This window comes from Rhinolophus sinicus, linkage group LG02, assembly GCF_036562045.2.
Source record: "Rhinolophus sinicus isolate RSC01 linkage group LG02, ASM3656204v1, whole genome shotgun sequence".
Lineage (NCBI taxonomy): Eukaryota > Metazoa > Chordata > Mammalia > Chiroptera > Rhinolophidae > Rhinolophus > Rhinolophus sinicus.
Genome location: NC_133752.1, coordinates 54,433,383 through 54,457,789, shown reverse-complemented (window position 1 = coordinate 54,457,789; position 24,407 = coordinate 54,433,383). Strand labels below are relative to the sequence as shown.

General features: G+C 41.8%; 1 protein-coding gene and 1 long non-coding RNA gene across 12 annotated transcripts in view; one reads left to right on the top strand and one right to left on the bottom strand.

The window, feature by feature from the left end:
- The window catches only part of LOC109440232 (uncharacterized), a 76,503-nt gene that overhangs the window by 31,007 nt on the left and 21,089 nt on the right, over nucleotides 1–24,407 (bottom strand). The gene's annotated exons all lie outside the window — the stretch shown is intronic.
- SHROOM3 (shroom family member 3) overlaps nucleotides 1–24,407 on the top strand; it is a 286,596-nt gene that overhangs the window by 256,709 nt on the left and 5,480 nt on the right. For all 11 annotated transcript variants that reach the window (XM_074324430.1, XM_019720366.2, XM_019720389.2 and 8 more), the window contains 5 exons: nucleotides 5,202–5,275; nucleotides 9,079–9,966; nucleotides 11,152–11,658; nucleotides 14,284–14,434; nucleotides 23,892–24,164. In XM_074324430.1, coding sequence (XP_074180531.1) covers nucleotides 5,202–5,275; nucleotides 9,079–9,966; nucleotides 11,152–11,658; nucleotides 14,284–14,434; nucleotides 23,892–24,164 — 1,893 coding nt within the window. The remainder of the gene's footprint in view (nucleotides 1–5,201; nucleotides 5,276–9,078; nucleotides 9,967–11,151; nucleotides 11,659–14,283; nucleotides 14,435–23,891; nucleotides 24,165–24,407) is intronic.

Genomic DNA, 24,407 nt, shown 5'->3' with positions numbered 1-24,407 from the left:
ATGCTTTGCATTTATTATCTCATTAATCCTCGCAATAGTCCTATGCAGTAGAGTATATTATCCATATCAAACCTGTGTCTCTCCAGCTCCCATATGAGCTCTTTCTGTGCACTATCCTGGTAAGAAAGGAGAATTACAGACATTCAAATTCTTATATAAAAGGATTTCCTAATAAAAGCTCCAAACTGTGCAACGATTATGAAGTAGTTCCACCGGAAATTTCAGGCAGAACGAGGAATAGAATCTGAGCACTTGACTCCCGGGAGTCTGTTCATTTCCCCGACTCTTAGCCCATCCCCCAAACCCTGCATTCCACTGCAGGTCAATAGCCTCCCTCATGGTTCTCTTCCCACATAAGAAGATAATAGGAACTCACAGGTTAGCCCAGGAGAGACCACCATTTCATTGCCCCTTCTCAAATTCTGTTTTTCCTGGCACAGAAGTCTACCATTCAGCAAGCATTTGTAGAGCATGTGTAGTATGGAAAGCACTATATTTACAGCGTTGAAGGAAACAAAGGAAAATACGGCTCATGCCTTTCTGGAGTTCACCACTGAGCAAGGAATATAAACTTAAATATAAATAATTGACACAACTGGTGAATGCTTTGGGAGCAGTGATAAAAAAATATGCTGTGGGAGGAAAAGTGATTCATTCTAACTGAGGTGATCTCAGAGAGCTTCTCTTGAAGGAGATGGGATTTGAAGCGGGCTGTAAAGGATAGGCAGGATGTTGACAAAGGATTGGGGGTTGTGCGTGGGAGGCAGTAGTGGGAGAAAATAGCTTCAGACAAAGGAAGATGCAGTCATGACTGCCTGAGAAGTTAGTTTGCAGCCACTGCTTCTGAAACACAGACACACACAGCCTCTCAAGAGTAAATGCTGTGCCTTCCTAGATACTTCCTGTTCGGAAATATTCTCCCCAGTAAACCCACACAAAAAAAATCTATAGAAGCAATCCTCCATAAGACTTCAGTAGCTATTTTCTTCCCCTCCGAACAACAGAGATAATTTCCACTCCTTATTCTACCACTAAAACACTTTTTAACTCCATATGTGTAACATACAATTTCAGCTAGTTTGGACTTCAGTTTAGTGCATAGCAAAACACATTTTCTTCATTTCACTGCCCATGTTCTAAACAAAATGGAAAATGTTTAGGTGAAAACTGAATCATCTTCTGTTTTATTATTCCCCACTAGATGTCATTATTCTCTTTGGGGGAATCGATCTGTTGGATATGAATGTTATTTTGCTTTCCCCCCTCAAAATAGTTCTCAAGCCTGGTAAATTGGGAAATAGAGCTAAAACATAGGTGTAGATTTCTCCAAACCCAATGAAATACTTTATATTGTTTGAAAAACTTTTTTGGAGAGACAACTAGATACAGAACATTATTTAGGCACCCTCTTCAATAAAGAGAGTAGCACATTTGGATATGTTTTAATTTGGGGAATATGATACCGGAGGGGAATAAATTTCAAAATAAAATCTTTTATCTGTGCTGCTTTGCTCATACAAATTCTGAAAATAGGTTACCATCTCCCAGATTGGAATTGTGCCAGGGTCGTGTTCCTGAGCTTCCTTCTTCCATCCCCCCACCCAGCAACTGGACTGTGCCTGCCGAGATCTGGCCCATGGCCATGGCTGATCCATCCTTATACAGCCATCTCCCTTATTTGTGGAACTAGTTAAAAACAAAACTATTCTTCCCACATAATTATTGCAGTTATTTCGAGATAGTGTATATTTTTTTATTTGAAAAAAATGCTGGGAGCTTGACCATTATCCTTAAGCTTTGTTGAAGGCATTAAGTAAGAAGTTTTCTCATCCCAGCTTTAGAGAACTTGGTGAAATTATATGACTGTGTGGAGACCGTCTGCCCGAGTTAAACCCAAAATACGGAGTCTGTTTCGGATGCTGGCTCAGGCAATGGCATCCTGAACACATGCTCCTTGCTCTTGCCAGTCAGATGTTCATAAGAGCAGGATGTTACAAGTTTGGGCAAGGATTCAGCTCCTTGTCAAAAGTCCACGAACGAGGCCAGTTTCTACCTCCAAAACAAGGTCAGCAAGGAAATCAATTCTCCTGTTCATAAAAACTGATCGTTCTTGGGGCTGAAATAATGTCTGCAGAAGACTGCCACCACTTGTAGCCCAAGAGCTGTTTAGATCCTCCGCAGGCCTCAGCCGCCTTCGTCAGTACCTAAGGGAGAGATACTGTGGTTCTCTCTGAAACAGCACCTCTCCTGTAGTTCCTCTTCCTTTGAAAGGTGTTAATTGCAGAACAAACGGATATTAGTAATGGAGCTGAAGGGCACGACAAATTCTTGTCTATTTTCTACTTTCTCTGGGGCTTTGGAAAACTTAACCTTTTTTAAATAGGTGGGCCCTGCAGAAAAATATTCAAACATTTCTGCCTTAGAGATGGACATTTATATTTCTTCATTGCATGGACCTAAAAGATAGCAGAGACTGTAAAAAGAAACCTGTGGAGAAATAAGATTCTTGGTGGGGATTTTCTTCCCCCAGATGCTGAGTGAGAGGCTTCTCTGGTTCTCGTTGTATTTTCAGAGACCTTTGTTTCTGACATGTAGCACAGTCACCATGTGATAGTGAGACAAACATTTAATTGCTAAAGAAATTGCTCAACGCATGGCTCCTCAGTGTCAGGTGTAGGCTTGATTCAGGAGAATGCAGCTTGTAAATCATTTTTAGCATCTCTCATCAAGCACTCTTCATGCTTGGGGATAAATAACCAAATCAACTTTTCCACAAAACGTAAAGTTACAAATAGCTACTAATACCCAAATGTGTACTATGTACCAGTCAGTGCACTAAGTATTTTATAAGGATACAATTAATCCTTAGCTCTATGCAAAGACATAGATAGGATTGTTATCTTTATAGTACAGATAAGGGAATTGAGGCACAGAAAGGGTGAGAAAGTTGCCCAAGGTGGTGGGATCAAGAGTTTGAACCCATACTGTCAGACTCCAGTCTTCAAGTCAGTATCCCACGCTGCCTCTTTGAATTAGAAAAGGCTGGGGGAGGAGGAGAGGAGAGTCAAACATCTCTGAAAACTTCAGCCAATGAATCGATTTCATTTTAACATTTATCCATTACTGTTATTTACATTTAAATAACACTTTAAGATTTTTCAAATGGATTTCTAATTCATTTTAGCAAATACTTGAAACAGATATTCCAAGGTAGATGACTATTGTTGTCTTCGTGTTTCATTGGCCAAGAAGATACTAGGATGTCTAACTCAGAACTCAAAGCAAGAGTGAGGCCTGGGGTTTGATAGGCTTTAGGTTTATAGACTTAAGTGCTATGCCTAGTGAAGAATAAAAACTGGTATGTCAGTCATCAGAAGGCAGAGATAATTAACAAAAACAAACTGGCATTTAACACGTGTCTGTTGGTGTAACTCTTTATGTGGTATTTCTTCCATAGCCACTGCTTTTCCCTAAATTGCCTTAATAAGTACTTTATACTTCTTATTACTTTATAGAAAATCGAGTCTTAGACAGTGAATATATGCCTTATCAAAGCAAATAAATACAATAGAAATTTATCCTCCTTGGGCTTTTACTAGGTTGGGAAGGCATTTTCATTCTCTCCAAATGGTATTTTGATTGACAAGAGATTTAGAGAGTTCTCTCAATAACCTATTACTGGGTCTAACTTATTTTACACACTCACATAAATGTCAACTTAAGCTCATACTGTAATTCAAAGGAAATAACAGAATGGGAAAATATATTTAAAAGTTACTGGGTTAGGAGCTTAAAGGGGACCTAGAAGCTTTTCTAATTAATTATTGGCAAAGGGGCACATTCATGTCAACAGAGGGGGTGAAGTGGAGGAAAGACTTTAGAAGGACATAAGGTTTCGTAGAGAACAGGGATTCCTCTTCCCTATAGTAATATTTGAGCAAATCAGAGACACATGAAATTCCTTTTCCTTAAAGCACTGAAGTCTGATTGCATCTAGCTCAGTTACCACTCAACTTGTTAAGATTCCAAAGAAAGATCTTGGATTTTGAAGAGATCCTGGTTTGAACCCTGGCTCCTCCACTTACTTAACTGTGGGTGGGTAAGATACTTAACCTCTCTGAGCTGCAGTGACTTCCCCTCTCCCCATTACTATAGGTGAAATTATTGAAGAAATGTCAGGTGCCTAACACAACACCAGGCACATAATTTGAGGAATATAAAGAATTTAGGAGAGTGTCTGGCACACAATAAATGCCCAGTAAGGGATAGATGTGTTTACTATTATTAGTCAAGTGTTAGTTTCATCTTTGTGCCTACTACCACCTTTGGCTCTTTTTATTGCTTATTAGTACCTTTCCCACTGATGGGGGGGGGGGAGGAAAGACGGCGGAAAGCAATTAGCTCTTTGGAGTGAAACACATTGCAGAAATTAAGTTTAGGGATTATGTATGGATTTAATTTTTGTTTTCTACCTGTATCGTATTATAAATAATTCAGTTAAATGTTTTCTCATCAATAGCAACATTGTCTTCAGGTACTTGTTCACATGGGCCGAAGCTTACACTATCAAAAACTGACCTATGACCCTTTCAGGAAACTGGTATTTATCCTAATTGAAAACAAAAACAAGTAATGGCTACCACTGATATTGATATTACATGTGGGTGAGATGTTTTCCCCAGAAAAAACATATTTTAACCTGATTACAAGCCAGATTCATGTCTTCTCAAATTATAACCAAGAACATTTGAGATTTTTGCTGAATTCTATACACTATCCTTTTCCTGTCATCTCCCATATTTCCCAATTACTGTTTCAAAAACTTGGCCCTTTGAATTAATTTGCATCATTGTATTTCAAGTATAGCAGTTGTTTTGAACCTTGGAGATAATGATCAGACTTCTCTTGTTTAGAAAATGCCCTTTTTAGGCGAGGCACTTGGTGAGACAGACTGAGATTCAAATCCTAGCTCTGCCAACTGTGACCTTGGGAAAGTTACCCTTTTTGGGCCTTTCTCCTCATCCGTACAGTGGGGTTAACAAACTTCCTGGGGCTTTGAGAATGAAATGGGATAGCATGTGAGAGTGCCAGGGTGCCTGGCAATAAATAGTAGGCCTCCAATAACTGTTCTTGCTCCTTTCTGGCTCTATCCCCTTGGTAAATTTGTCAGTAATAATGCTGTGCCTTTCTTGTGTTTCAAGGATGTGCTTTCGGGGGAAAACAATGGCTTTGGTCTTGTGAAGGATCCATGTCACTTGGCTGGCCCTGGATCCAGGTACGTATGTGTATTTCTGATGCCCTCTGCCTTATGAATGTTGCTGGAGTTAAATGTTTTGGTTCCTCTCTACAAGGAATTGAAATGTGATATTACGATGTTTCATAGGGTCACGAGCTGCCTTTTCTATTTGTCTAGGCTGTGGGGAACTTTTTTTATTTAGATGACTTTCTCTAAGAATTAGACCAGTTCAAAATAGGTTTTGAATGTGTGCTGTTGAAGCAGTGACTTCCAATAAGTTTAGCATCAGACTAGTTCATGGATCTGCTATTCTAAAGCATATCCTATGGTTCTCACACATGGGGCCTCTCTTGTGTATCTGATCTCTTCCAGTTCTGTGAGCAAAGGATCAGGTCCGGTGACTAAAGTGCTCAGGCAAGAATGAGCATTTCACGAACAGCTTCACAGAGTGAGACAAACTCATAGCAAGCACCTGAAGTAAAAAAATAAAGCTCCAAAATCATAATTTTTAGGCACTTAAGGATTGAAAATAATAGGAAAGTCATTTTTTAAAAATTGACCATCAAAATCATTTCTCCTAGGTAGAAAAATTAATGGACAATTTTTTAGAATTTCAATTTTTGAACTATTCACATGGAGCTTAATAAGTAGAAAATTCCAAAGAGCGTTTCCTCGGAACCACATGCTTGTGTGTAGTTTTAATGCGGCATCATAGGGTTATCTACTATAGTCTATTTACTAATGATAATACATTTAAACCCTTCCTACTACCTTCCATATTTTTCAAGCCAGTTCCCTAATTTTTCTTATGTTTCATTCAGTCATTGTTTCCCTCTTTTTCTTTATTCACCTTCTCAATAACTCAACCTAGTACTGCCTCTTAGAAGCAGCCAGCATAGTCAGCAAGTGAGTATTACGTTACTTCTTATTGCCAAGAGCAATCTTCCACAGTTATGTGCTCTTGCTTCTGGAGCTGGGCCGAAAGTAAAGAAAGTATTCAAGGTGAGGCTGAGGACGTTGGTTAGTTTGGATGCATTAATTAAAAGCTAGAAGCAAAGGAAAATTCACAGTGAACTATAGCACTGCCAAAAGTCAATGGTAATGGTAAAACGAAGTCAAAGGTAAAACGAAATTCAGCCACAAAAAAATCAAACAGCTCGATTACAAAAAGGACTTGAATAGGCATTTCTCCAAAGATGATAGACAAATGGCCAACAAGCATATGAAAAGATGTTCCACATCACTAATTATCAGAGAAATGCAAATCAAAACCACAATGTGATACTACCCTATACCTGTTAGGATCCTTAAGATAGCTAGTATCAAAAAAAAAAAAACCATAAAAGGACAAGTGTCGGTGAGGATGTGGAGAAATTGGAATACTTGTGTACTATTGGTGCAATTGCAAAATGGTGCAACTGCTAATGGGAAACAGTATGGAAGTTTCTCAAAAAATTAAAAATAGAACTACCATATGACCCAGCAATCCCATTTCTAAGTATATTTATCCAAAAGAATTAAAAAGTGTCTTGAAAAGATATTTTTATACCCATGTTTATAGCAGTATTATTCACCATAGCAAGGAAGTAGAAACAACCCAAATGTTTATTGATGGATGAATAAACAAAATGTGGTATATACATATGGTGGAATATTATTTAGCCTTAAAAAGGAAGGAAATCCTGACATGCTACAACGTGGAAGAACTGAGGACATTATGCTAAGTGAAATAAGCCAGTCACAAAAAGACAAATACTCTGTGATTCCACTTATATGTGGTATGTAAAGTAGTTAAATTTATAGAAACAGAAAGTAAAATGGTGGTTACAAGGGCTGGGGAGGGGGTAAAAGAGCTGTTGCTTAATTGAAGTTTCAAATTTGCAAGATGAAAAAGTTCTGGAGATCTGTTTCACAGCAATGTGAATATAATTAACATTACTGAGCTGAACATTTAAAAAGTTTAGAGCAGTAAATTTTAAGTTACATGTTTTTTAGCACCTAAAAAGAATGCTATGAAGGGAAAAAAAGACTAATTGCTCTCAAACTCCATTCTTGAATATTAGGATTCCTGCATACACACCAACAGATAGTTGCCTCTCACAAAAAGAGACTCAAACAAAGTCTTTTTTACCCTAGTCTTTGTTCTTGAAGAAATACAAAACAATCACCAAAGAGAAGTCTCAACCGAACTAAGCAAGCATTTAACTCAAATGTTACCTTCAAAAGTATGCAATTTAAGTATGGTTTATGTAAACTAAGAAGATTGAACATAAACTGAAAACATCATATTAAGGTTTATTGGACTGGATCTTTAAAGGATAAGTGCTATACTATTTTATTGAATGTTTTACTGATGTCTTCCCTAAAAAGTCTCAAGAAACAGAGTAAGGAAAATGAAGGTACTCGAATTAATCATTAAATCATCAGATTCCAGTTTATTCCATGTCCTATTAGAAGATGCTAAGTTTAAAAATAGTTCATATTCTACAGTTGGGCAGAAGAGGCATTGTTATTTCAACAGACATTTAGTAAGAGGGCATTTTGTGTTTGGTACCAGGGAAGCCAAAATGAATATAAATAACGTGGGAGTACAGAGCCCCCCCAGCTAATCTCTTGCTTCTGGGCTTCTTGTATATCAAATTGGGAACCTACCAAGAAGTCCAGAGTAGCCAATCCTAGATATTGAGAAGTTCCTGGTTTAAAAAATCAAACAAACAAACAAACAAACACCTCTAAATGAAAAGGATCCATGAGGGTAGGGGAGAGGTTGCATCTGAGAGAGAGATGGGCCCCTCATTCAGCCATCTGCATTTATAATGAAAAAAAGTATAACCACAGAAGAAGAGCTCTTTGGTCTTTGCAGTCTTTCCCTTCCATATGCTGTAATCTCCCTGCCTGCATTAGACAATTTCATGGCAGGCTTGTGCTGGGGCTCTGACTTGGGCCTGAGCCACACTCCCTGAGAATTCGGATCTGTAAAGTGAAAAGTGCCATCTGCTCTCCAGATTCACTTGCGTACTAGTCAGAAATTGACAAACGGTGGTGCTTTGCCGAGGATATCTTATATCCTCACATTAACTCTTGCACGGCAGGTAGGCAGTACTGCAGACTCCTGTTTTCTTTGTTTTGTTCTCTTTATTTTTTTCCCTGTAGAACACAGTAACAGAAGTATTAGAAATTGTTGGCATTTTCCTTGCAGCCTACATAAAGGACATTTGTTTAAATCACCATTTACCCTATTTGCTCATTATTGTCAAATCTCTTTCTCTAGAGGTAACTGCTTATTAGCTCCTTAGGTGAGACTCTCCCCCTCCTTTTTACATTCCATTTTAAGAAATGAGAACACTAGGCGTATGAGAGGAGGTTGTAAATAAAACCTACACACTCAGCAGCCCACACAGATGCTTTCCAAACAGACCTCCCCCTGCAGGGATCACACTGGGACAGAATGAGGCAGCATTCTCTTTCCCCAGGGCCCTGAGCTGGTTCCCAAAGTAGTCCTATCAAGAGCTGAGGAAATGTACCTACTTTTTTTCTTTCTTTTTATATCCTGGAGCCTGTCCTCAGGCTATATCCTGAAGCCTTGGTGATGGGGGCAGTGAGACATGGCTAGTAAAAGCAAACGCCGTGTGACATTTACCTGTAGGAGCCATTGCCTGTCTGGTATTTTATTTAAACTTGGTTCTTGGTGTGAGCAGCTGGTGGCAGAGGTTGCGAGTGTGCAGCGCTCTGGGGGTCCTTCTCCCTATCAATTGTTTTTCCCAGCTGTGTAATGAACCTTGGGCTCCGTGTTTGCCCCTTTCTTCAGAGCTATAATACTCGTTGTTTGTATCCTGCTCCAGGTCACTCAGTTGTTCAGAAAGAGGCAGAGAAGAGATGCTGTTGCTCACACACCATCCCAGCCCTCGTTGGGGTGGTTCGGGCTGCAAAGCAGTTGGTGCCTCAGGTCCCAGCGAATGTCCTGGACTGCTGGACCATCCGAGGCAGGCCAGCAGGACGCCTTGCCCCAGGCCGCTGCCCACAGGAATGCAAGGGCATCTCACAGACACCAGGGCTGTACCACTGTCCCCACTCAGCTCAGCTGTGCCTTCCCCGGCCCCCTCCAGCTACTGTTCTCAGGCTGCCAATGATCAGCCAACCAGAAGGGACAGTCACACGGGGCAGCAGCCTCTTCCACCCTATACCCCGGCAGTGACTCACAAAAGCAGTGGTCACAGCCTGGCCCAGCCTCCCAACCCAAGAGGCCATGGGTCCCACAGTCCAGAGCGTGGGGTAGAAGAAGGAATGAGGAAGCGGCCTCCCCCACCTCGAGTGAAGTGGGCACACGCAGTCAGAGAGGATGGCCTCCCCGAGGAATCGCCATCGCCTGAGTTTGCCAACCTGAAGCACTATAAAAAACAGCAGAGTCTCCCAAGTTCAAGCAGCACTTCCGACGCAGACACGCCTCTTGGGGTCCCACACACTCCAGGGAGGATCTCCCTCCGAATATCCGAGTCGGTCCTGCAAGCGTCCCCCCCACCTCAGGAGGCCGGCGATGATGACGTGTTTGTGAAGGACTTGCACCCAAGTGCCACCTCCAGCCCCACATTTGAAGCTCTTCCCCCACCCCCACCCCCTCCACCAAGCCAAGACACCGCAGTGAATAGCTGGGATGACTTTCCTCCACCTCCTCCCCAAGCTGTGTGTGAGGCACCGCTGGACAGTGAGGATGACAAACAGCTCCGTTCCAGGTGAGCAGGCAGACTGGGCAGGGCAAGCCTTTAGCCGCGGAGGGAAGGTTTCCCCTCACTACTACGATTTTCATGCTTCAGGCTTCCCAGACCCTCCTCCTTTGGCCACAGGAGAGCCCTGAGGTGGAGGCTTTCTATACAAGCCCAGCTCATGAAACTGGCAGAGCGGTTTCACTTGTTTACCTGGGGTGGTCGTTATTCCAGCCGTCACTGCCCACCAGGGAGTGACAGCAGTGAAAAATGAGAGCCAAAACCCAAGAGGCATGGTTCACGTCTGTGGACCTGGTAAGTTCAAAGGGTCCAGATAAATAGCATCCCTCTTCCCTGCCCAAGTTCTGAATCAGTGAAGTAATGAGGGAAAAGAGGAAAGCATACAGAAGAGAAAAATATCATTTGTGTTACTTACAGAGCTGATACTGGAGAATATGTCTTCTATCTGAGTGTTAAGTGGGCCTCCTGATACTGAGCCCAAAATTAAATAGGTTTACCTGCCTAGTTATAGGCCATGTGAGGCATACACAGACGTGTGTGTGTGTTTTATTTATTTATATATATAGAAAGAGAATGCAAGAGCAAGCCTAGAGAAAGCCTTACTCTCTCAAAAGAAGGAGAAGAGGCTGGGCTGTGAATGGGCTGTGGTCAGCTGCTCTTTCCAAAGGTACTCCGTGTCCATAGGGAGGGATAAAGAGTAGGCTAAAGGTCAGTAATGCTTAGGGAAAACCTGTTCTTGGAAGCCAGAAGAATGGGGACGAAGCATTTCCCAACAGATACTTCTTAGGACAACTGATCTTTCACAATACAAAAAAAAACACCACATTGCCTGCTATCACCTTTGTGATAGCACCTCCCTCTAAATACCAGAGTGATTTACCACTACCCTCTGTTCACCTGGACCTTTCAAAAAGCTCTGGGATCTGAAAGCAACGTACACCAAAATTGAATTCCTACTGGATTCACCCCCCCCTTAAAGTCACACAACCTCACTGTGACCAACTAGTGGGCTAGATTGAAGGCCCTTTAGGACCCTACAGTTTTGGGGTAGTAACCTCAGAAGTGTGGCTACCCCACCCCACTCCTGATGTGGGAAGCTACAGCCCTGGTGGTGAAAACTCCCTCAGTCTTCCTTTACCCTCTCCTCCTCACCCTTCTTACCACTTTTTTTTTTTTCTTAAATATCTCCAATAGCTCCAGCACATTTGCCAATGTGACAATTGCCAAGGAAAGGCCCATGCCTGGTGCAGCCCATTTGGTTGATAGTCAGGTACTGGCTTTCAGATCTCACACTTCTATCAAGGATTCAGAGCCCAATGAGACCAGCCCGCCCTCCACCACTGGTGCTCTGCCCCAACATGCCGGGTCTCTTGGCTGGCAGCCAAGCCCAGAGCAGCCACCTCCCATCCTGACCCAAGGCCTCGTCCACAACCCAATCAGTGGGACTCAGGGGTTAGAAAAGAATGTCAGTTCTGGTCCTCAGAAGACCTCAGAAGATATCAGAACAGAGGCTCTGGCCAAGGAAATTGTCCACCAAGACAAATCTCTGGCAGACATTTTGGATCCAGACTCCAGAATGAAGACAACTATGGATTTGATGGAAGGTTTGTTTCCCCAAGATGTTAACTTGCTGCAGGAAAACAGTGTAAAGAGGAAGGCCATGCAGGGAACTGTCAGCTACCCAGGATATGAAGGCAAGAGGTAAGTCCCTGGTAATATCCCCAAAGAGACTTCCAAATGAACTCTGTCTACTGGGTGATAAGTCTGGACTACCTACCTGATCTTTTCTTGCTTTCGGAGATACTGACCAAAGAGTGACATTCCATCTCAGCCTTAGGGGAGTGGCTCTGAAGAGTGGAATGTGGGACAGACTGACATTGAGTTACCAGGCACGTGCCCAACATCAAAAATAATAATAGTAATAATAATAATTGCCGTTAATACCTATTGTTCATGTTCTTTGTGTCAGGCATTATATTAATTTCCTTATAGAGACATCATCTTGTTTAATCTTCACAAGAACCTCTGAGATAGCCACCAATTTTTTCTCCATTTTACAAGTGGGGGCACAGGGAAATTAAGACTGTGCCCCGCTGAAGTCATAGAACACACGAGTGATGGCATCTGTGTGTGAAGTCAGCACCGTGACCTGGCCTGCTATCTCAGTGATTACACTGTGCCCCTAACTCAGCAAACGCGCCACCTCCCATTCTTGGACAGAGGTACCATTACAGAGACACCCACAGGGGTCAGTGCAGAGAGGAGCAAGTAGAACCGGCGAGCACAGCAGAGCCCTCTCTGCGGCGGCGGCCAACGCGGTCTTTGTAAAAGGGACGAGAGTCTAGAGACGTACATTTATTGACTACACCGACATTCGCCTTTGAAGAGTTAGGGTGAATGTTTGCTCATGCTCTGAAAATCAAGAAAGGTGTGAATGGGGTGCACTGTCGTGGTTTTGTTCAGCCCGTGAGCCTCCGCTCCTGAAGTTCCCTGAGCTGCACGTTTACTGTTCTGTACCACATGTCCCAGCGTCCAGCCACAGGGTGAACACACCACGAGCAGTCTGTTTTTCATTCTTTGCTTTCCCCTGGGTGACTTTAATATTTTCTTGCATGTTTGAGTTCCTTAAAGTACTACTGTAGGAAAGATTTAGAGTGTTTTTTATTTTCTTTTTAATTTTCAATGAAAACTGGATTGGCAGATTGGAGCTCCACAGTTAGTGGTTTCCAAGCTAAATAAAAACAGAGCATTTCATCTAAATTTGGGCTTGCAGTTTAGACATTTCCAAGTGACCTAAATAAATTGCTAACAGGAATACCATGTTTTAATTTGGAGGGGAGGGGAGAAAGTAAAGAGCTTCTTAAAAGTTCTTTGATATGTTATCGTACTAATACAAGGCCTAAACAGTCAGTTACTTTCTCCATCCCCTTCTTTTTCAGATTTGCCAGAGACTAATTGAGGTGAAGTGACTTATCCAGGGTCATGTATTTAGCAAACATTTACTGAGCACCTACAATATGCAAGGCAATCCACTCGGTACCACGTGCGGCCCAAAGATGTGGGTGTGCCAGTCAGTTCACCACAGGTGGTTGTGGTAGGTCACAGTTAGGGGCTTCCGCTCACTTCATTCTGGTCTCTGAACCCTGGCTGTAGAAAGACCAAGGTAATTTACAAGTACATCCTTAGAAAAGCCATTTCCTAGCATTATTGTTGAGAATGTATGTTCTTTCGTCAATTTAGAAGTGAAATGGCTTTTGCAGGAGCAATTTCAAAAGGATGGCCTGCGCCATCTTCTGGTGAAAATGAGCATCGTTCTGTTGTGCGTGAGACTGAAAATAGCCATTGTGAGGTTTAGTTATCAAACAGCCTACGAGGCTAATTTGTAACACAATGAATATATCTGGTGGGAAAAAATACATATCAAAAGTCCTTTTGCCTATTTTTTCAATTAACTGGATTAAATGTAATTATATTGCTTAGAGGAATAGCCCCATCAAATAGGAAACTAGTAAAAATGACTTGTGGTTCTTTATTCCATAGTAAAATGATGGTCTATATGTTAAATAATGTCACAGGATTGAATAGTTTTGAAATACCTCTTCAAGGGAACCTAACATACTTCCATAGAGTTATTTATGGAGTGGATAGAATCTGATCTATAGTCTGAAAGGCAGCTGGACTATATAGTAAAAGAGGGATACTAGAAAACATGTTTCTCAACACCCAATTTTTCTCGGCCTGGAAACCCCCTGCTGTGCAATCAGTGAGTAGATTTCACCTCTTGTATTCATTGACCAGCAAGGTCCAGATTTTCCAGGCTTATATGGGATATCAGGCTTACAGGAAAAGAAGAATTTATAAGCGTTCTAATAACAATTATAGTAGGCACCAGAAAGATAATGTGTAACCCTGGAAGAGTAGGAAATAACCTACAATCTGAGACTTATACAGCACCTTTAAAATATGTTCACATTGATTGAGTCATGGCTCCCCATCGTCTTTCTGTGAAATAGGGAGTCAATAACATTCTTACATTTATCACAAAAGGACGGACATGCAGAGAGGACAAATGACTTGGCCAGAGTCCTGTGGCAAGTCCGGCCCTGACTCCCACTCCTCCCCTTCCTAATACTTCCTTTGATGGTTTTCATCCTGAGTTCATGTGGCTTCAAGAGCCCCACCCATGGTCAATATTCATGAGCTAGTTCATCCTAATTCCTGGGAAGAAATAGGATTTTTTACATATTTCTGAATGGAGACAGGTGGCGAAATGGAGCTTCTGGGATGTGCTGTGTGTGGCTATATTTTTTGTTCTTTATGACCCAGGAGTGACAACAAGGACACCGTGGGGATGTTGGTCAACTGCCCTGCCTACTACAGTGTGTCTGCTCCCAAGGCTGAACTTCTGAACAAAATCAAAGACATGCCAGAAGAGGTGAATGAGGAAGAGGAGCAGGCAGATGTCAACGAAAAGAAGGTACAAAATTGGGACCTGTGTTCTCTCCTCTGAAAGGTAGTTAAGGTCCGAGCAGGGTTACTGGCCCCTTCAGGCAGAAGGGGAGGGGCCTGTCGCATCACCAACCTCACCCACATCATCACAGGGCTTGGGACATACATGGCACTTGGAGCAATTTCCTCACAGCTCACCTGTCATTTTCATTTATAAAAATGACAAAAGTGAAGGTTAAGTGAGAATAAGTTATTTTGTAGAAGTCAGAGCTGGGACTAGAACCCAGGTGCCCGGCTGCCTAGTCCAACACAGGGACCCCAGCATTTGTCAGAGCTGGCCAGCCAATGCCAACAGCCTGTGTAATTTTCATCTCATGGTTCATGGTCAAAAGGAAAACTAGAAAATATAGAAACTTGAAAGAAAGAGAAGACCGATGGTAAAAAGACCCTTCTGGGAAAAGGTAATGTTAATCTTTAGATTCCCCAACTCTCTTTGCAATACCCCAATGCAGCTTGAAAACACAGTATTGGAATTTAGTTGTTAGCATTTGATACTCCTACAGAAATTTGAAATGCTAAGCATTTTGAAAATGACCATGCTGCTGCTGCGATGTTCCCACATGCCGAGAAGATCTGAGCTGGGCTGTGCCTGCAGGAGAGAAAGTTCTTGCCGTTCCACTTTCCCTACAGCCCCAGAGGGGCTGCCTGCCACCGTGGGCATGGCCCTCATACAGCTCAGGCCTGCATGCTGAAAAAAGATTCTGCTAAAGCTTGCCTCTTGCTGAGCCTGGAATGTAAGTGGTTCTCAGTGGTACCAATTCCAGGAGAAACTTTCTTATGTGATTCCATTTTCATTTACTTGATAATACATGTCCTAAGCATGTAATACATGTCCTCGTCTTTATGTGATGGAATGAGACTACAGGCTCATAGACCCTGGGAGCAGGGGATTAGGGACAGGAGGACTTAGAGATTTGGAAGCACCTCCAGCAGTGGTATTGTCCCTGTACTGCTCCCCTCCATGGGCTCATGGGACATGGCTGACATGCTAATGCAGCCCAGTAGTGACACATGCTTTGCCAGCCCAAGGTTTTCCCATTTAAACACCTGCTTTATAGCACACGTCTTGGCATACCCCTACCTCAGTGCTGCTGAGTGTCCCCATTTAATGGGTCCTCTGATTGGGCAGGGGAATAAAACACCTTGCTCTGGTCTGTCTGTATTTATCCCAAAGAACCAGTTACAGAAGCACCATTACAAGTACCGACTTGTCATAACATCTTTAACTGAACGTTTTGCAGTTTGTGGTGGTGGTTTGTATGTAGACATACACTGCTTTACTCGTTACTTTTTCCTCCCCATCTTAATTTATTTTTTTAAACAATTTTTCATCACTTTATTATCACCCTCTCACTCCAAGGATTATGTGGCAAAATTGATTTTTAGACTGAGAATACGAAGGAATGGAGGGTTAATCCTCATGGGAAATAACGTTAGGTACCATTTATCGAGCACTTCTTACGTTCTAGGTGTGGACTATGTTTTTTTTGTTGTTGTTTTTAACATAGTGCTATATTCTTTATTTTCACAAAACCACTGATACCTGTATTGTTACATTTTACACTGAAGTAATCAGAATGAGTCAGGACCAGAAGAAGGGGGAATTCAAGACAAAGGGAACAGCATGGGAAAAGACCTAGAGGTGTGAAAAAACATAGGGAGTTTTATTGCGTATTGAAGAAAGGTACTTCCAGTAGTTTGATATTCTGGGATGTAAAACAAAATGATTAAATTAGAAATTACCAGACCTACAAAATAAAGGAAGGTCATATAGTGGGAGATGAGACTGGAAGGATCCACAGAAGCCAAAAGGTCATGGAGGTCTCATGGGCCTTTGTGTGAAATGCCGCAGGGTTCAGATTATATCCTGTGGTAATGGAGTATCCTTTGAAATTTTTTTTTCCGCTTTTTTTAATGAACAAGTTTATTACTGTATAACAGAATTTTCATTAGTTTCATTTACATTTGCATATCTGACTTGGAAACACAGGAAATCTATGAGCTTTTTAATGAGTTGAAGACCTCTATTAATATGTTCAGCATAAAGTTGAAAATGCAATTCTCTTCCTGATATACAACAAGCTTTTCTAATAATGATTTTAAAAAATGATGCTTTTGATCAATGTTCATTCCCCAGGTTGTTCTGAGGCAGAGTGTAGCCCCCCCCACCAACTTTTACAAAGTAATAATTTGTTACCTAATATTTAAAGTTATTAATAACTTAAGATGCATTTCTAGGCATGAAACTCATTGAATCAATGGAAACTAGAGTCCTGATTTACTAATATTTTAAAAATTGAAATTAGTATTTTAAAATCAATTCTACTTTAATATATTTTCTATTTATATAGTCTATAATTTTTATTTATTCTAGATAATGAAGTATACTATTCCAAGTAAATATAAATGTTACTTAAAATTTGAAACATTTTCATTGTGTGAACTTCTGACACACATAAACACTAAAAACAATTTAATATCAGAGCTTTCAATTCTTTGGCTAAACCCTGCCATATCTGTTGGCAAAATCTGCTTAAACAGAGCCCATGATTCTCTATTCTGAAGAAAAAAGGCTTTGGCTTGGAGACTTGGTAGAAAATTCCAAAAGGCAAAAAGAATCTGTTGTTTCTCAGAATTGGCTTTCCCCAAGATATCAGTAGTGACCCAGATGGTTCGCAGCTGCCCATTTCTGTTCCTTTTCCTTCATTCTTAATATTCCAAGTTTCTGTCTGTCTCCCTTTCAGCCTAGAAAATTTCCTTTAGCATTTCTTTTAGAATATGTATGCTGGTGACAAATCCTTTTAGTTTTTCTTGATGTAAGAATGTCTTTATTCCGCTGTCATTCCTGAAGGATACTTTCACTGGATATGGAATTCTGGGGTGCCTGTTCTTTTTCTTTCAGCACTTTAAAATTGTTCCACTTTCTTCTGGCTTCCATGGTTTCTGATGAGGGACGCACAGTTATTTAAATACTTGTTCCTCCTATGTGCAATGTGGTTTTTCTCTGGCTGCTTTCAAAATTTTTTATCTTTGATTTCTAGTAGTTTTATTATGATGTGTATGGGCCTGATTTTCTTTGGTTTATTCTGTTTGGGGTTTGCCAGGCTTCTTGATTATGTAAATGTATGTCTTTTACCAAACTCAGGAAGTTTTCAGCCATTATGTCTTCAAATATTGTTCGTGCACTAAGTTGTTCTTTTCTCTGTTTGGGACTCCAGTGATACAAATGTTAGACCTTTTGTTATTGCCCCCACAAGTCCCAGAAGCTCTGTTTATTTTATTTTTTTAATCTCTTTTCTGTCAGTTCTTCTGATTAGATAATTCCTACTGGTGTACCTTCAAGTTCATTGAGTTTCCTGTTTCCATTCTGCCAGTGATTTGTTTTTCAAATATTACAGTTTTCAATTCTAAAATTTCTAGTCAGTTTTTTGTTGTGTCTATTTCTTTGCCAAGAACGTCTGTTTTCATTTTAAGAGTATTTACTTTTACCACGGAACATGGTTATAAAAGCTATTTGAAAGGCTTTGGTCCTCCTAACATTGAGATTCTTCTTAGTGTTAGCACCTGTTCATTGTCTTCCCCTGAGATTGCTCACATTTTACTGGTTCTTTTTGTATTGTATTCTGAACATTTTGAGTATTACATTATGAAACTCTGGGTTCTGTTAAAATCCTCTGGAGAATGTTGATTTTGTTTGTTTCTTTGTTTGTTTTAGCAGGCAATCAACATAGTTAGGTTGAGACTACAAGTTCTGTACCACCTTCGAGTGGTGGTTCCAACGTCAGTTCCATGTTCAGAGCGTTTGCTCTGTTAAATAGATCTGTCCCACACAAATGTGCCCTGTTCAGGGCTTTGCCTGGGATTTGGGTAGCTGTTTCTAGCATGTTCAGTTCTCAAAGCCTTTGCCATACTACTTGGGGTCTGTCCCACACACATGCAGCTTGAGGGTGAGCCTAAGACTTAACGCCAGTTCGCACACAGAGTGTGGGGATCTTTTTTCTAGCTTTCTCCTGTCCAGTATTTTCCCCACACTCTTTGCTCCCAGCAGCCCCTTTTCCTGGGCTTCTGGCTAGAAAGACAAGTAAGTTCTCATGGTTATAGTAACTTGTGCCATTCTACATGGCTGGGGCCACCCTCAACAAGAGAGAAAAAAATAGTGGGGATTTCCCTCATACTCTTTAGACCACATGGTCCTTTTCCTAATTCTTCTGACCAGAAAGAAGGATTTTCTCGTGGAATTTTAAGTGCCTGTGTGAAACCATCCTTTGGGGGCAGGTCTGGGAGATGAAAAAAAGAGACGGGAGAGTTAAAAACAGGATTTCCCTCCACTCTTTAGCTCACAGCGGCCCTTTTCTAGTCCTCTGGTTTTAAAGATAGGGCTTTTCTCAGAGTGTTAGCATTGCGCTGCAGTCTGTGTAGTTCTGCCTTGGGGTTCTCCTCAGGTTAGAGTCAGAACATAAAAAGGTGGGGAGAAATAGGAAACTCATCCCATTCTGAGCTGCCCTTCACGTTTGGCTCCCCTCCTCAAGGCCCTTGCCAGCTTCACTTTACAGGGATGTTCACTGTAATAAGTGGGGAGAAAGGCTGTAGTGGGCTTATGCTATCCTGGCCAGCATCCAGCACACATCACCCCCACTCACCCCCAAGGTATAACAGCAGGGAGACGTGACATATGTGCATTGTAGAAGTCTGGCAGCTGTGTGGAGTCAGACGGGAGGAAGAGAGGGTCGTTGGGAAGGTGTTACAGCCATTCAGGATAGTGATGACAGGTCTAAGGGCATGCAGTAGGAGTGGTGATAAACAGATGGGATTTAAGAAAAAATAATAATAATAAAGGAAGTAAAACGGACAGAACCTGGTAACAGATTAGATGTAGAGCGTGGAAGAAAGGAAAGAGTCAAGGATGACTCCCAGTTCCTGGCCAAGCTGACAGTCATGACTGAAATAGGGAGAACAGGAAGGTCATTTAGGGAGGGTGGGAGATGAGTTTAGTTGAATTTAAAGAAATGTAATATTGTTTCTTATGTATCAAAGATTCCTGATACCAAGAGACTAAGTAAATATGATAACTTTCTGGTCACAAGCCTTCCTGAGAGAAAATGGTAAAGAACCACTCTTGACAGAGGATATGCTAGAAGATACTTGAAATGGCAGTCGAGTGCGTCCCCATGATCTTTGTGCTTTCCTTGGGTTACACAAGAGGAGACGGAGGTTTGATTCCATTTCTGTCCTCAGAAATTGCCTTCTCTCTCTGGGTAAAATTCAGCTAAGAAAACAGCCAAGTGCTGATGCCTGGATCCTCCCTAGTTTTTATTCCAGGGGCCTGAATTCCACTCTGTCCCTAAACCCCAGCCATGTGGCTGGCAGTCCTGCATTACTCGTGTTTAAGAGGAAGAAAGTCAGTCAGCAGAAGCCAACTGGGTATTTGGCAGCAGTGCTAGTACAAGTCATCTGAACAAAGTTGTGTGTGGAGGGGAGGCTGAGTGTTTCCCTGCAGGCATCTTCCTAAAAGGAGTGTTGTATACTCTTCAGATTGTTCCCTAATCTTAATGACAGCACACACACACACACACACACAAATAACTGGAATGTGTGTAATACTTCTGTCTTTTCCGAAGTGCTTGCACAAGCTTTATTTTATTTGGACTTCATAATATTCTTTTGAGCGATTTTAATGTAGTGATTAAAAGCCTGAACCTTGGTTGACAACCAAGAGCCAGACGACCTGGGTTGAAGCCTGGCTCTGGCACTTTCTAGCCGCACGAGCTTAGGCAAGTTAAATAACCTCACTTTCCTCATCAATAAAACTGGGATAATAATAGTATCTATCTAATGGGGTTGTTGTGAGTAGTAATTGAATAGTAAAACACTTAAATAGTGCCTGCCACAGAGAAAGAGCTCAGTATTTAAATATTATGAATTTTAGGCAGGTATTATTATCCCCTTGCTGTGGTGAGAAAACACACAAGGTCAAGTGACTTGCCTGAAGGTGAGTTTTCTGTCAGGGCTGGGTCCCCTGACTACTGGTTGGGCCCTCACTGCTGCTCTGTCCAGTGTTCGTCCCGGAGCTACAAGGAGGTGAGACAGGGCCCAACAGGATGGTCGCATGCAGATGGTGGGTGGGAGGGTGGGTCCTTTAAACTATGTTTAGAGAAAGAGCCCTTATAAATAGCATCTCACATAGGGCAAGTTAACGGTTTAGCCCCAATCAGCAGTTCCGTGGATAAATGTCGATGATTTTCCAAATTAAAACAAAAGGAAACCCACCCAAAACCCCAATTCCTGAGGGCTTGAAATGGATCCTGAACCCTAGTGAATTCTGCAGGTAGAAGTTGGTGGGGTTTTTGGAAGATCTCTGCCTGGCAAAGAAATGGCTATGTAGTACAGCCAACTTTCCCTTGTTGCCTTCGGTTATTCAAATCCCTTTTAACTTCATTTTAAAGTCCAAATTTCCATATTTTGAGAGCTTCATAAAATAAAAAAAATTCAAATACCATCCAACTATGCAACATTTGGGCCAGAAGCGACTGAACTGACTGCTTAGTGTACTTGTTTTAGCATATATGGCGGAGCTGTGATCTATCACATTACATCCCAGCAAATAGCTTTCAGAAATCAAAATGCCACAAAATGTGAAAATGTGTATTGGTCCCTCCCACAGATGTGTCCCTGGATCAGACCTAGGCACTTCCGTCCCCTTCGGTTCTTCCTTATCCGTGGCGCCCGGAGCCCACATCAGCTCCTGCAGCGATAGGCTCCCGGTTCTGCCCGGCCTCGGTGTCTAAAAACCAAAGCAGGGTCTGCAGGGGAAGGACTGAGGGGGTTAAATGCCTGAGCCTGGTCCTCGACTGCTGTTCAGCGGTGTCACCTTCTTTGGCCCTTCCTCGCCCACTGAACTCTGCTTACTCGGTGGCTACCCTTTCAGCACTGCTGACCTGTCATCATCAAAACCAGAACTAGGACATTTCAGACATTATAACCTTACTTAGATTGAAGGAGCCTGAGAACGCTGGGGAGCTGAGTTGAGCAGAAACTGAGAGGAAGAGTTCTCATCATACCGTCCCTTAAAATACCAGCGATTCAGAGCCGTACCGAGAATTCTTTAAATGATGTCAATTCAATTATTAATGAAAGTGCTTTGAGTTCCTTCCAAAAAAGAGCACACAGTATTCATTTCAAAAGAAGTCATATTTGTAGGAATAAGGAAAACACAAGGCTGTTACCTTCTTTTCTTTCAACTATTTAGTTTTTTAAAAGCTGTTTCTAGAAACTACTTCTCAAGATGTGAGGTTGAAATGGATCCCAAAACACTTGAATAAGCAGAAGGCCCTTTCCTGAGGTTGGAGTGAGAGGAATGTTGCTGCTCAGTTAGTTACTGCTTGGGATTTTGGTATCATTTGGTTTTCTACAGGAAAGTATCAGCCGGTGACATTTACAGGGGCAAGCCTAGGAAATGCAAGCTCAGAGGTTAAAAACTCCTGGCCTGACTTCATGGACCTGTTAGTTTCTCTCATTATCTATCTGAAAAACAGGAATGACGACATTTGACTTGTCTTAACCCTGTCCAGCAGGAGTGTGGGAGATGTGACAGGAAGCATGGCTTATTTTCTCCACTACTTCCCATTCCAGTGTCCTTAGTGTTCCTGTCCTAGGAACTGATCCCACAAAGCAAGATCGCCACAGCCTCCTGGGAGTTTTGTTGAAGGTACCTAGCAGGGTATCCGGCGGGCAAATACCATAGCTACCAGCCAGAACTGTGTTTTTGGAAAACAAGGAGTTTTCTAGGCGAGTAGAAGGAAAATTAAACAACACTAAGTAATATTTTCTACCACCTGCATTTTTCTGGGCTCAGACTCTTTGGTTGAAGAATAGTACACACTAGACATTTTTTCCCACTACTAAAATTGTCTTTTGCGTTTTGTCTCAACTAAACAGCTTGAGGAAAGCCAAAGGTTATAACCCATGATGAGATGGTACAGCAGATGGGCATTTTTTTAGTCAGTCTTCAGCCTCTGGAATTAGGCGAGTTGAGAAGACAACAAGCTATCACCATTAAAGCCAGAACTTGGACATTTCAAGGACATTATGAACCTTACTTAGATTGAAGTACCTCTGGTGGTCCAGCTCCAAGATGGGCAGATCATGGAGAAATAAATATTTCCCTTTATCGTTGTGATTATTGTATTCTCCGGTGCTGATGCTGAAGAAAGCGTACAAAAAGTCATCAGTACCCTTCAATTCTGTTAGTCACAAATATTTCTAATTTTTTCCTTCCTTTAAAATGAAGATTTACTATGACATAGAAATTGTGACCCTTTTGTACCAAGTTTCCACTGAAGCCACACAGCTTGGAGTATATACATATATATACCCACACACATGGAACCTTTTTAGTGGTAAAGAAAAAGGTTTTAACCCAAAAAAGATTATATCCTTTTTCTACCTGGCTACCTCAGGCTAAGAGAAAATTGAAAGACTGATTTCAAAAGCCATGGAGTTTAATTTCTATTGCAGCGAAGTAATAGTAGACACTTCATATAAATGAAGTCAAACTTGAAACCACTAATACCTTTACTTCGTTCCTTCAGTTAAATATATTGGATATTTTATATGTATAGAAATTAATTAAAGGAGCAAATTACATAGCTCTGGTAACTGGAGACAGTGGGGAGAGGTGGAAAGAATGAGGCTGAATTCTGATAAAGGATAAAGATCTCATGTGAATGTTTACAAGGAATGTACAAGGATGGCCGCTAAACTCAGGCTGACTTAAGTTCAAGGAAGCCCCGCCTAGTGGTACATGTGTCTTAGACCTCACTTCACCTCATCAAGTCTTAGTCTCCTCACCTATTGTAGTAGATGCTATCTTATCTATGTGCAAGTTTATTGGGAAAACAAAATGAGATAATCCACAGTGGAGTTTCACAGTGTCTGACACATAGTAATTGCTCTACAAACGCTTTCTATAATTAACATTCAACTCAGCTCTGTGATCTTGGGCAAGTCCCTTCATTCCGTTGACTCTTGGCTTCACTATTTGTAAAACAAGAATATTTACCCTACTCACATAAGGTATTGTGGTAAGAATCCAATGAGAGTGTGTCTTAAAAAAGACTTAGAAGTAGTTAACCAGTTAGGAAGGCAGAGCAGTACACAGCATGACACAACTGGAAAACATTAAGAGGTGATGTGTAGTCAAGTGTTGGCCTGTGAGAACTGAATAGGTTCAGAGAAGGCCCGCTGTCGACATTCAGGCACAGGAAAGAGAACTGTGGCCTAATAGTGGGGGGCAGTCCATGTAGAGTAAGGACCCTTCAGCTGAGTCTTAAAGAAAAGACAGGAGGTGGCTGGGAGAACTGAATCCTCCTTCCACTGACCACTTCGGCTGGCTAACCTCTGCTGTGTGTCTCTTCTGTGGTTAACAGGCCGAGCTGATTGGAAGCCTCACTCACAAACTTGAGACCCTCCAGGAAGCAAAGGGGAGTCTGCTCATGGACATCAAGCTCAATAACGCCCTGGGAGAGGAGGTGGAGACTTGGATCAGTGAGCTCTGCAAGCCCAATGAGTTTGACAAGTACAAGATGTTCATTGGGGACTTGGACAAGGTGGTGAACCTGCTCCTGTCCCTCTCGGGGCGCCTGGCCCGTGTGGAGAACGTCCTCAGTGGCCTCGGTGAAGATGCCAGTAACGAAGAAAGGGTAGGTGGTCTAGCGATTCAGTTCAACAACTTTTCCCTCTGAGCCCATATACACTGAGAAGTACCATTACACACGATCCCTTCTCTCAAGAAGATTACAATCTATTTGGGGCAGGAAGACAGTCCAACATATAGATAACCAGGAAACAGAAGAAGGCATCGCGCAGGCCAAGATGTAATGCTGCCACTGCAGACTCAGGGAACACATAGGGAAGTAAAAACGGGTGCCAGGGTTTCTTCCTTC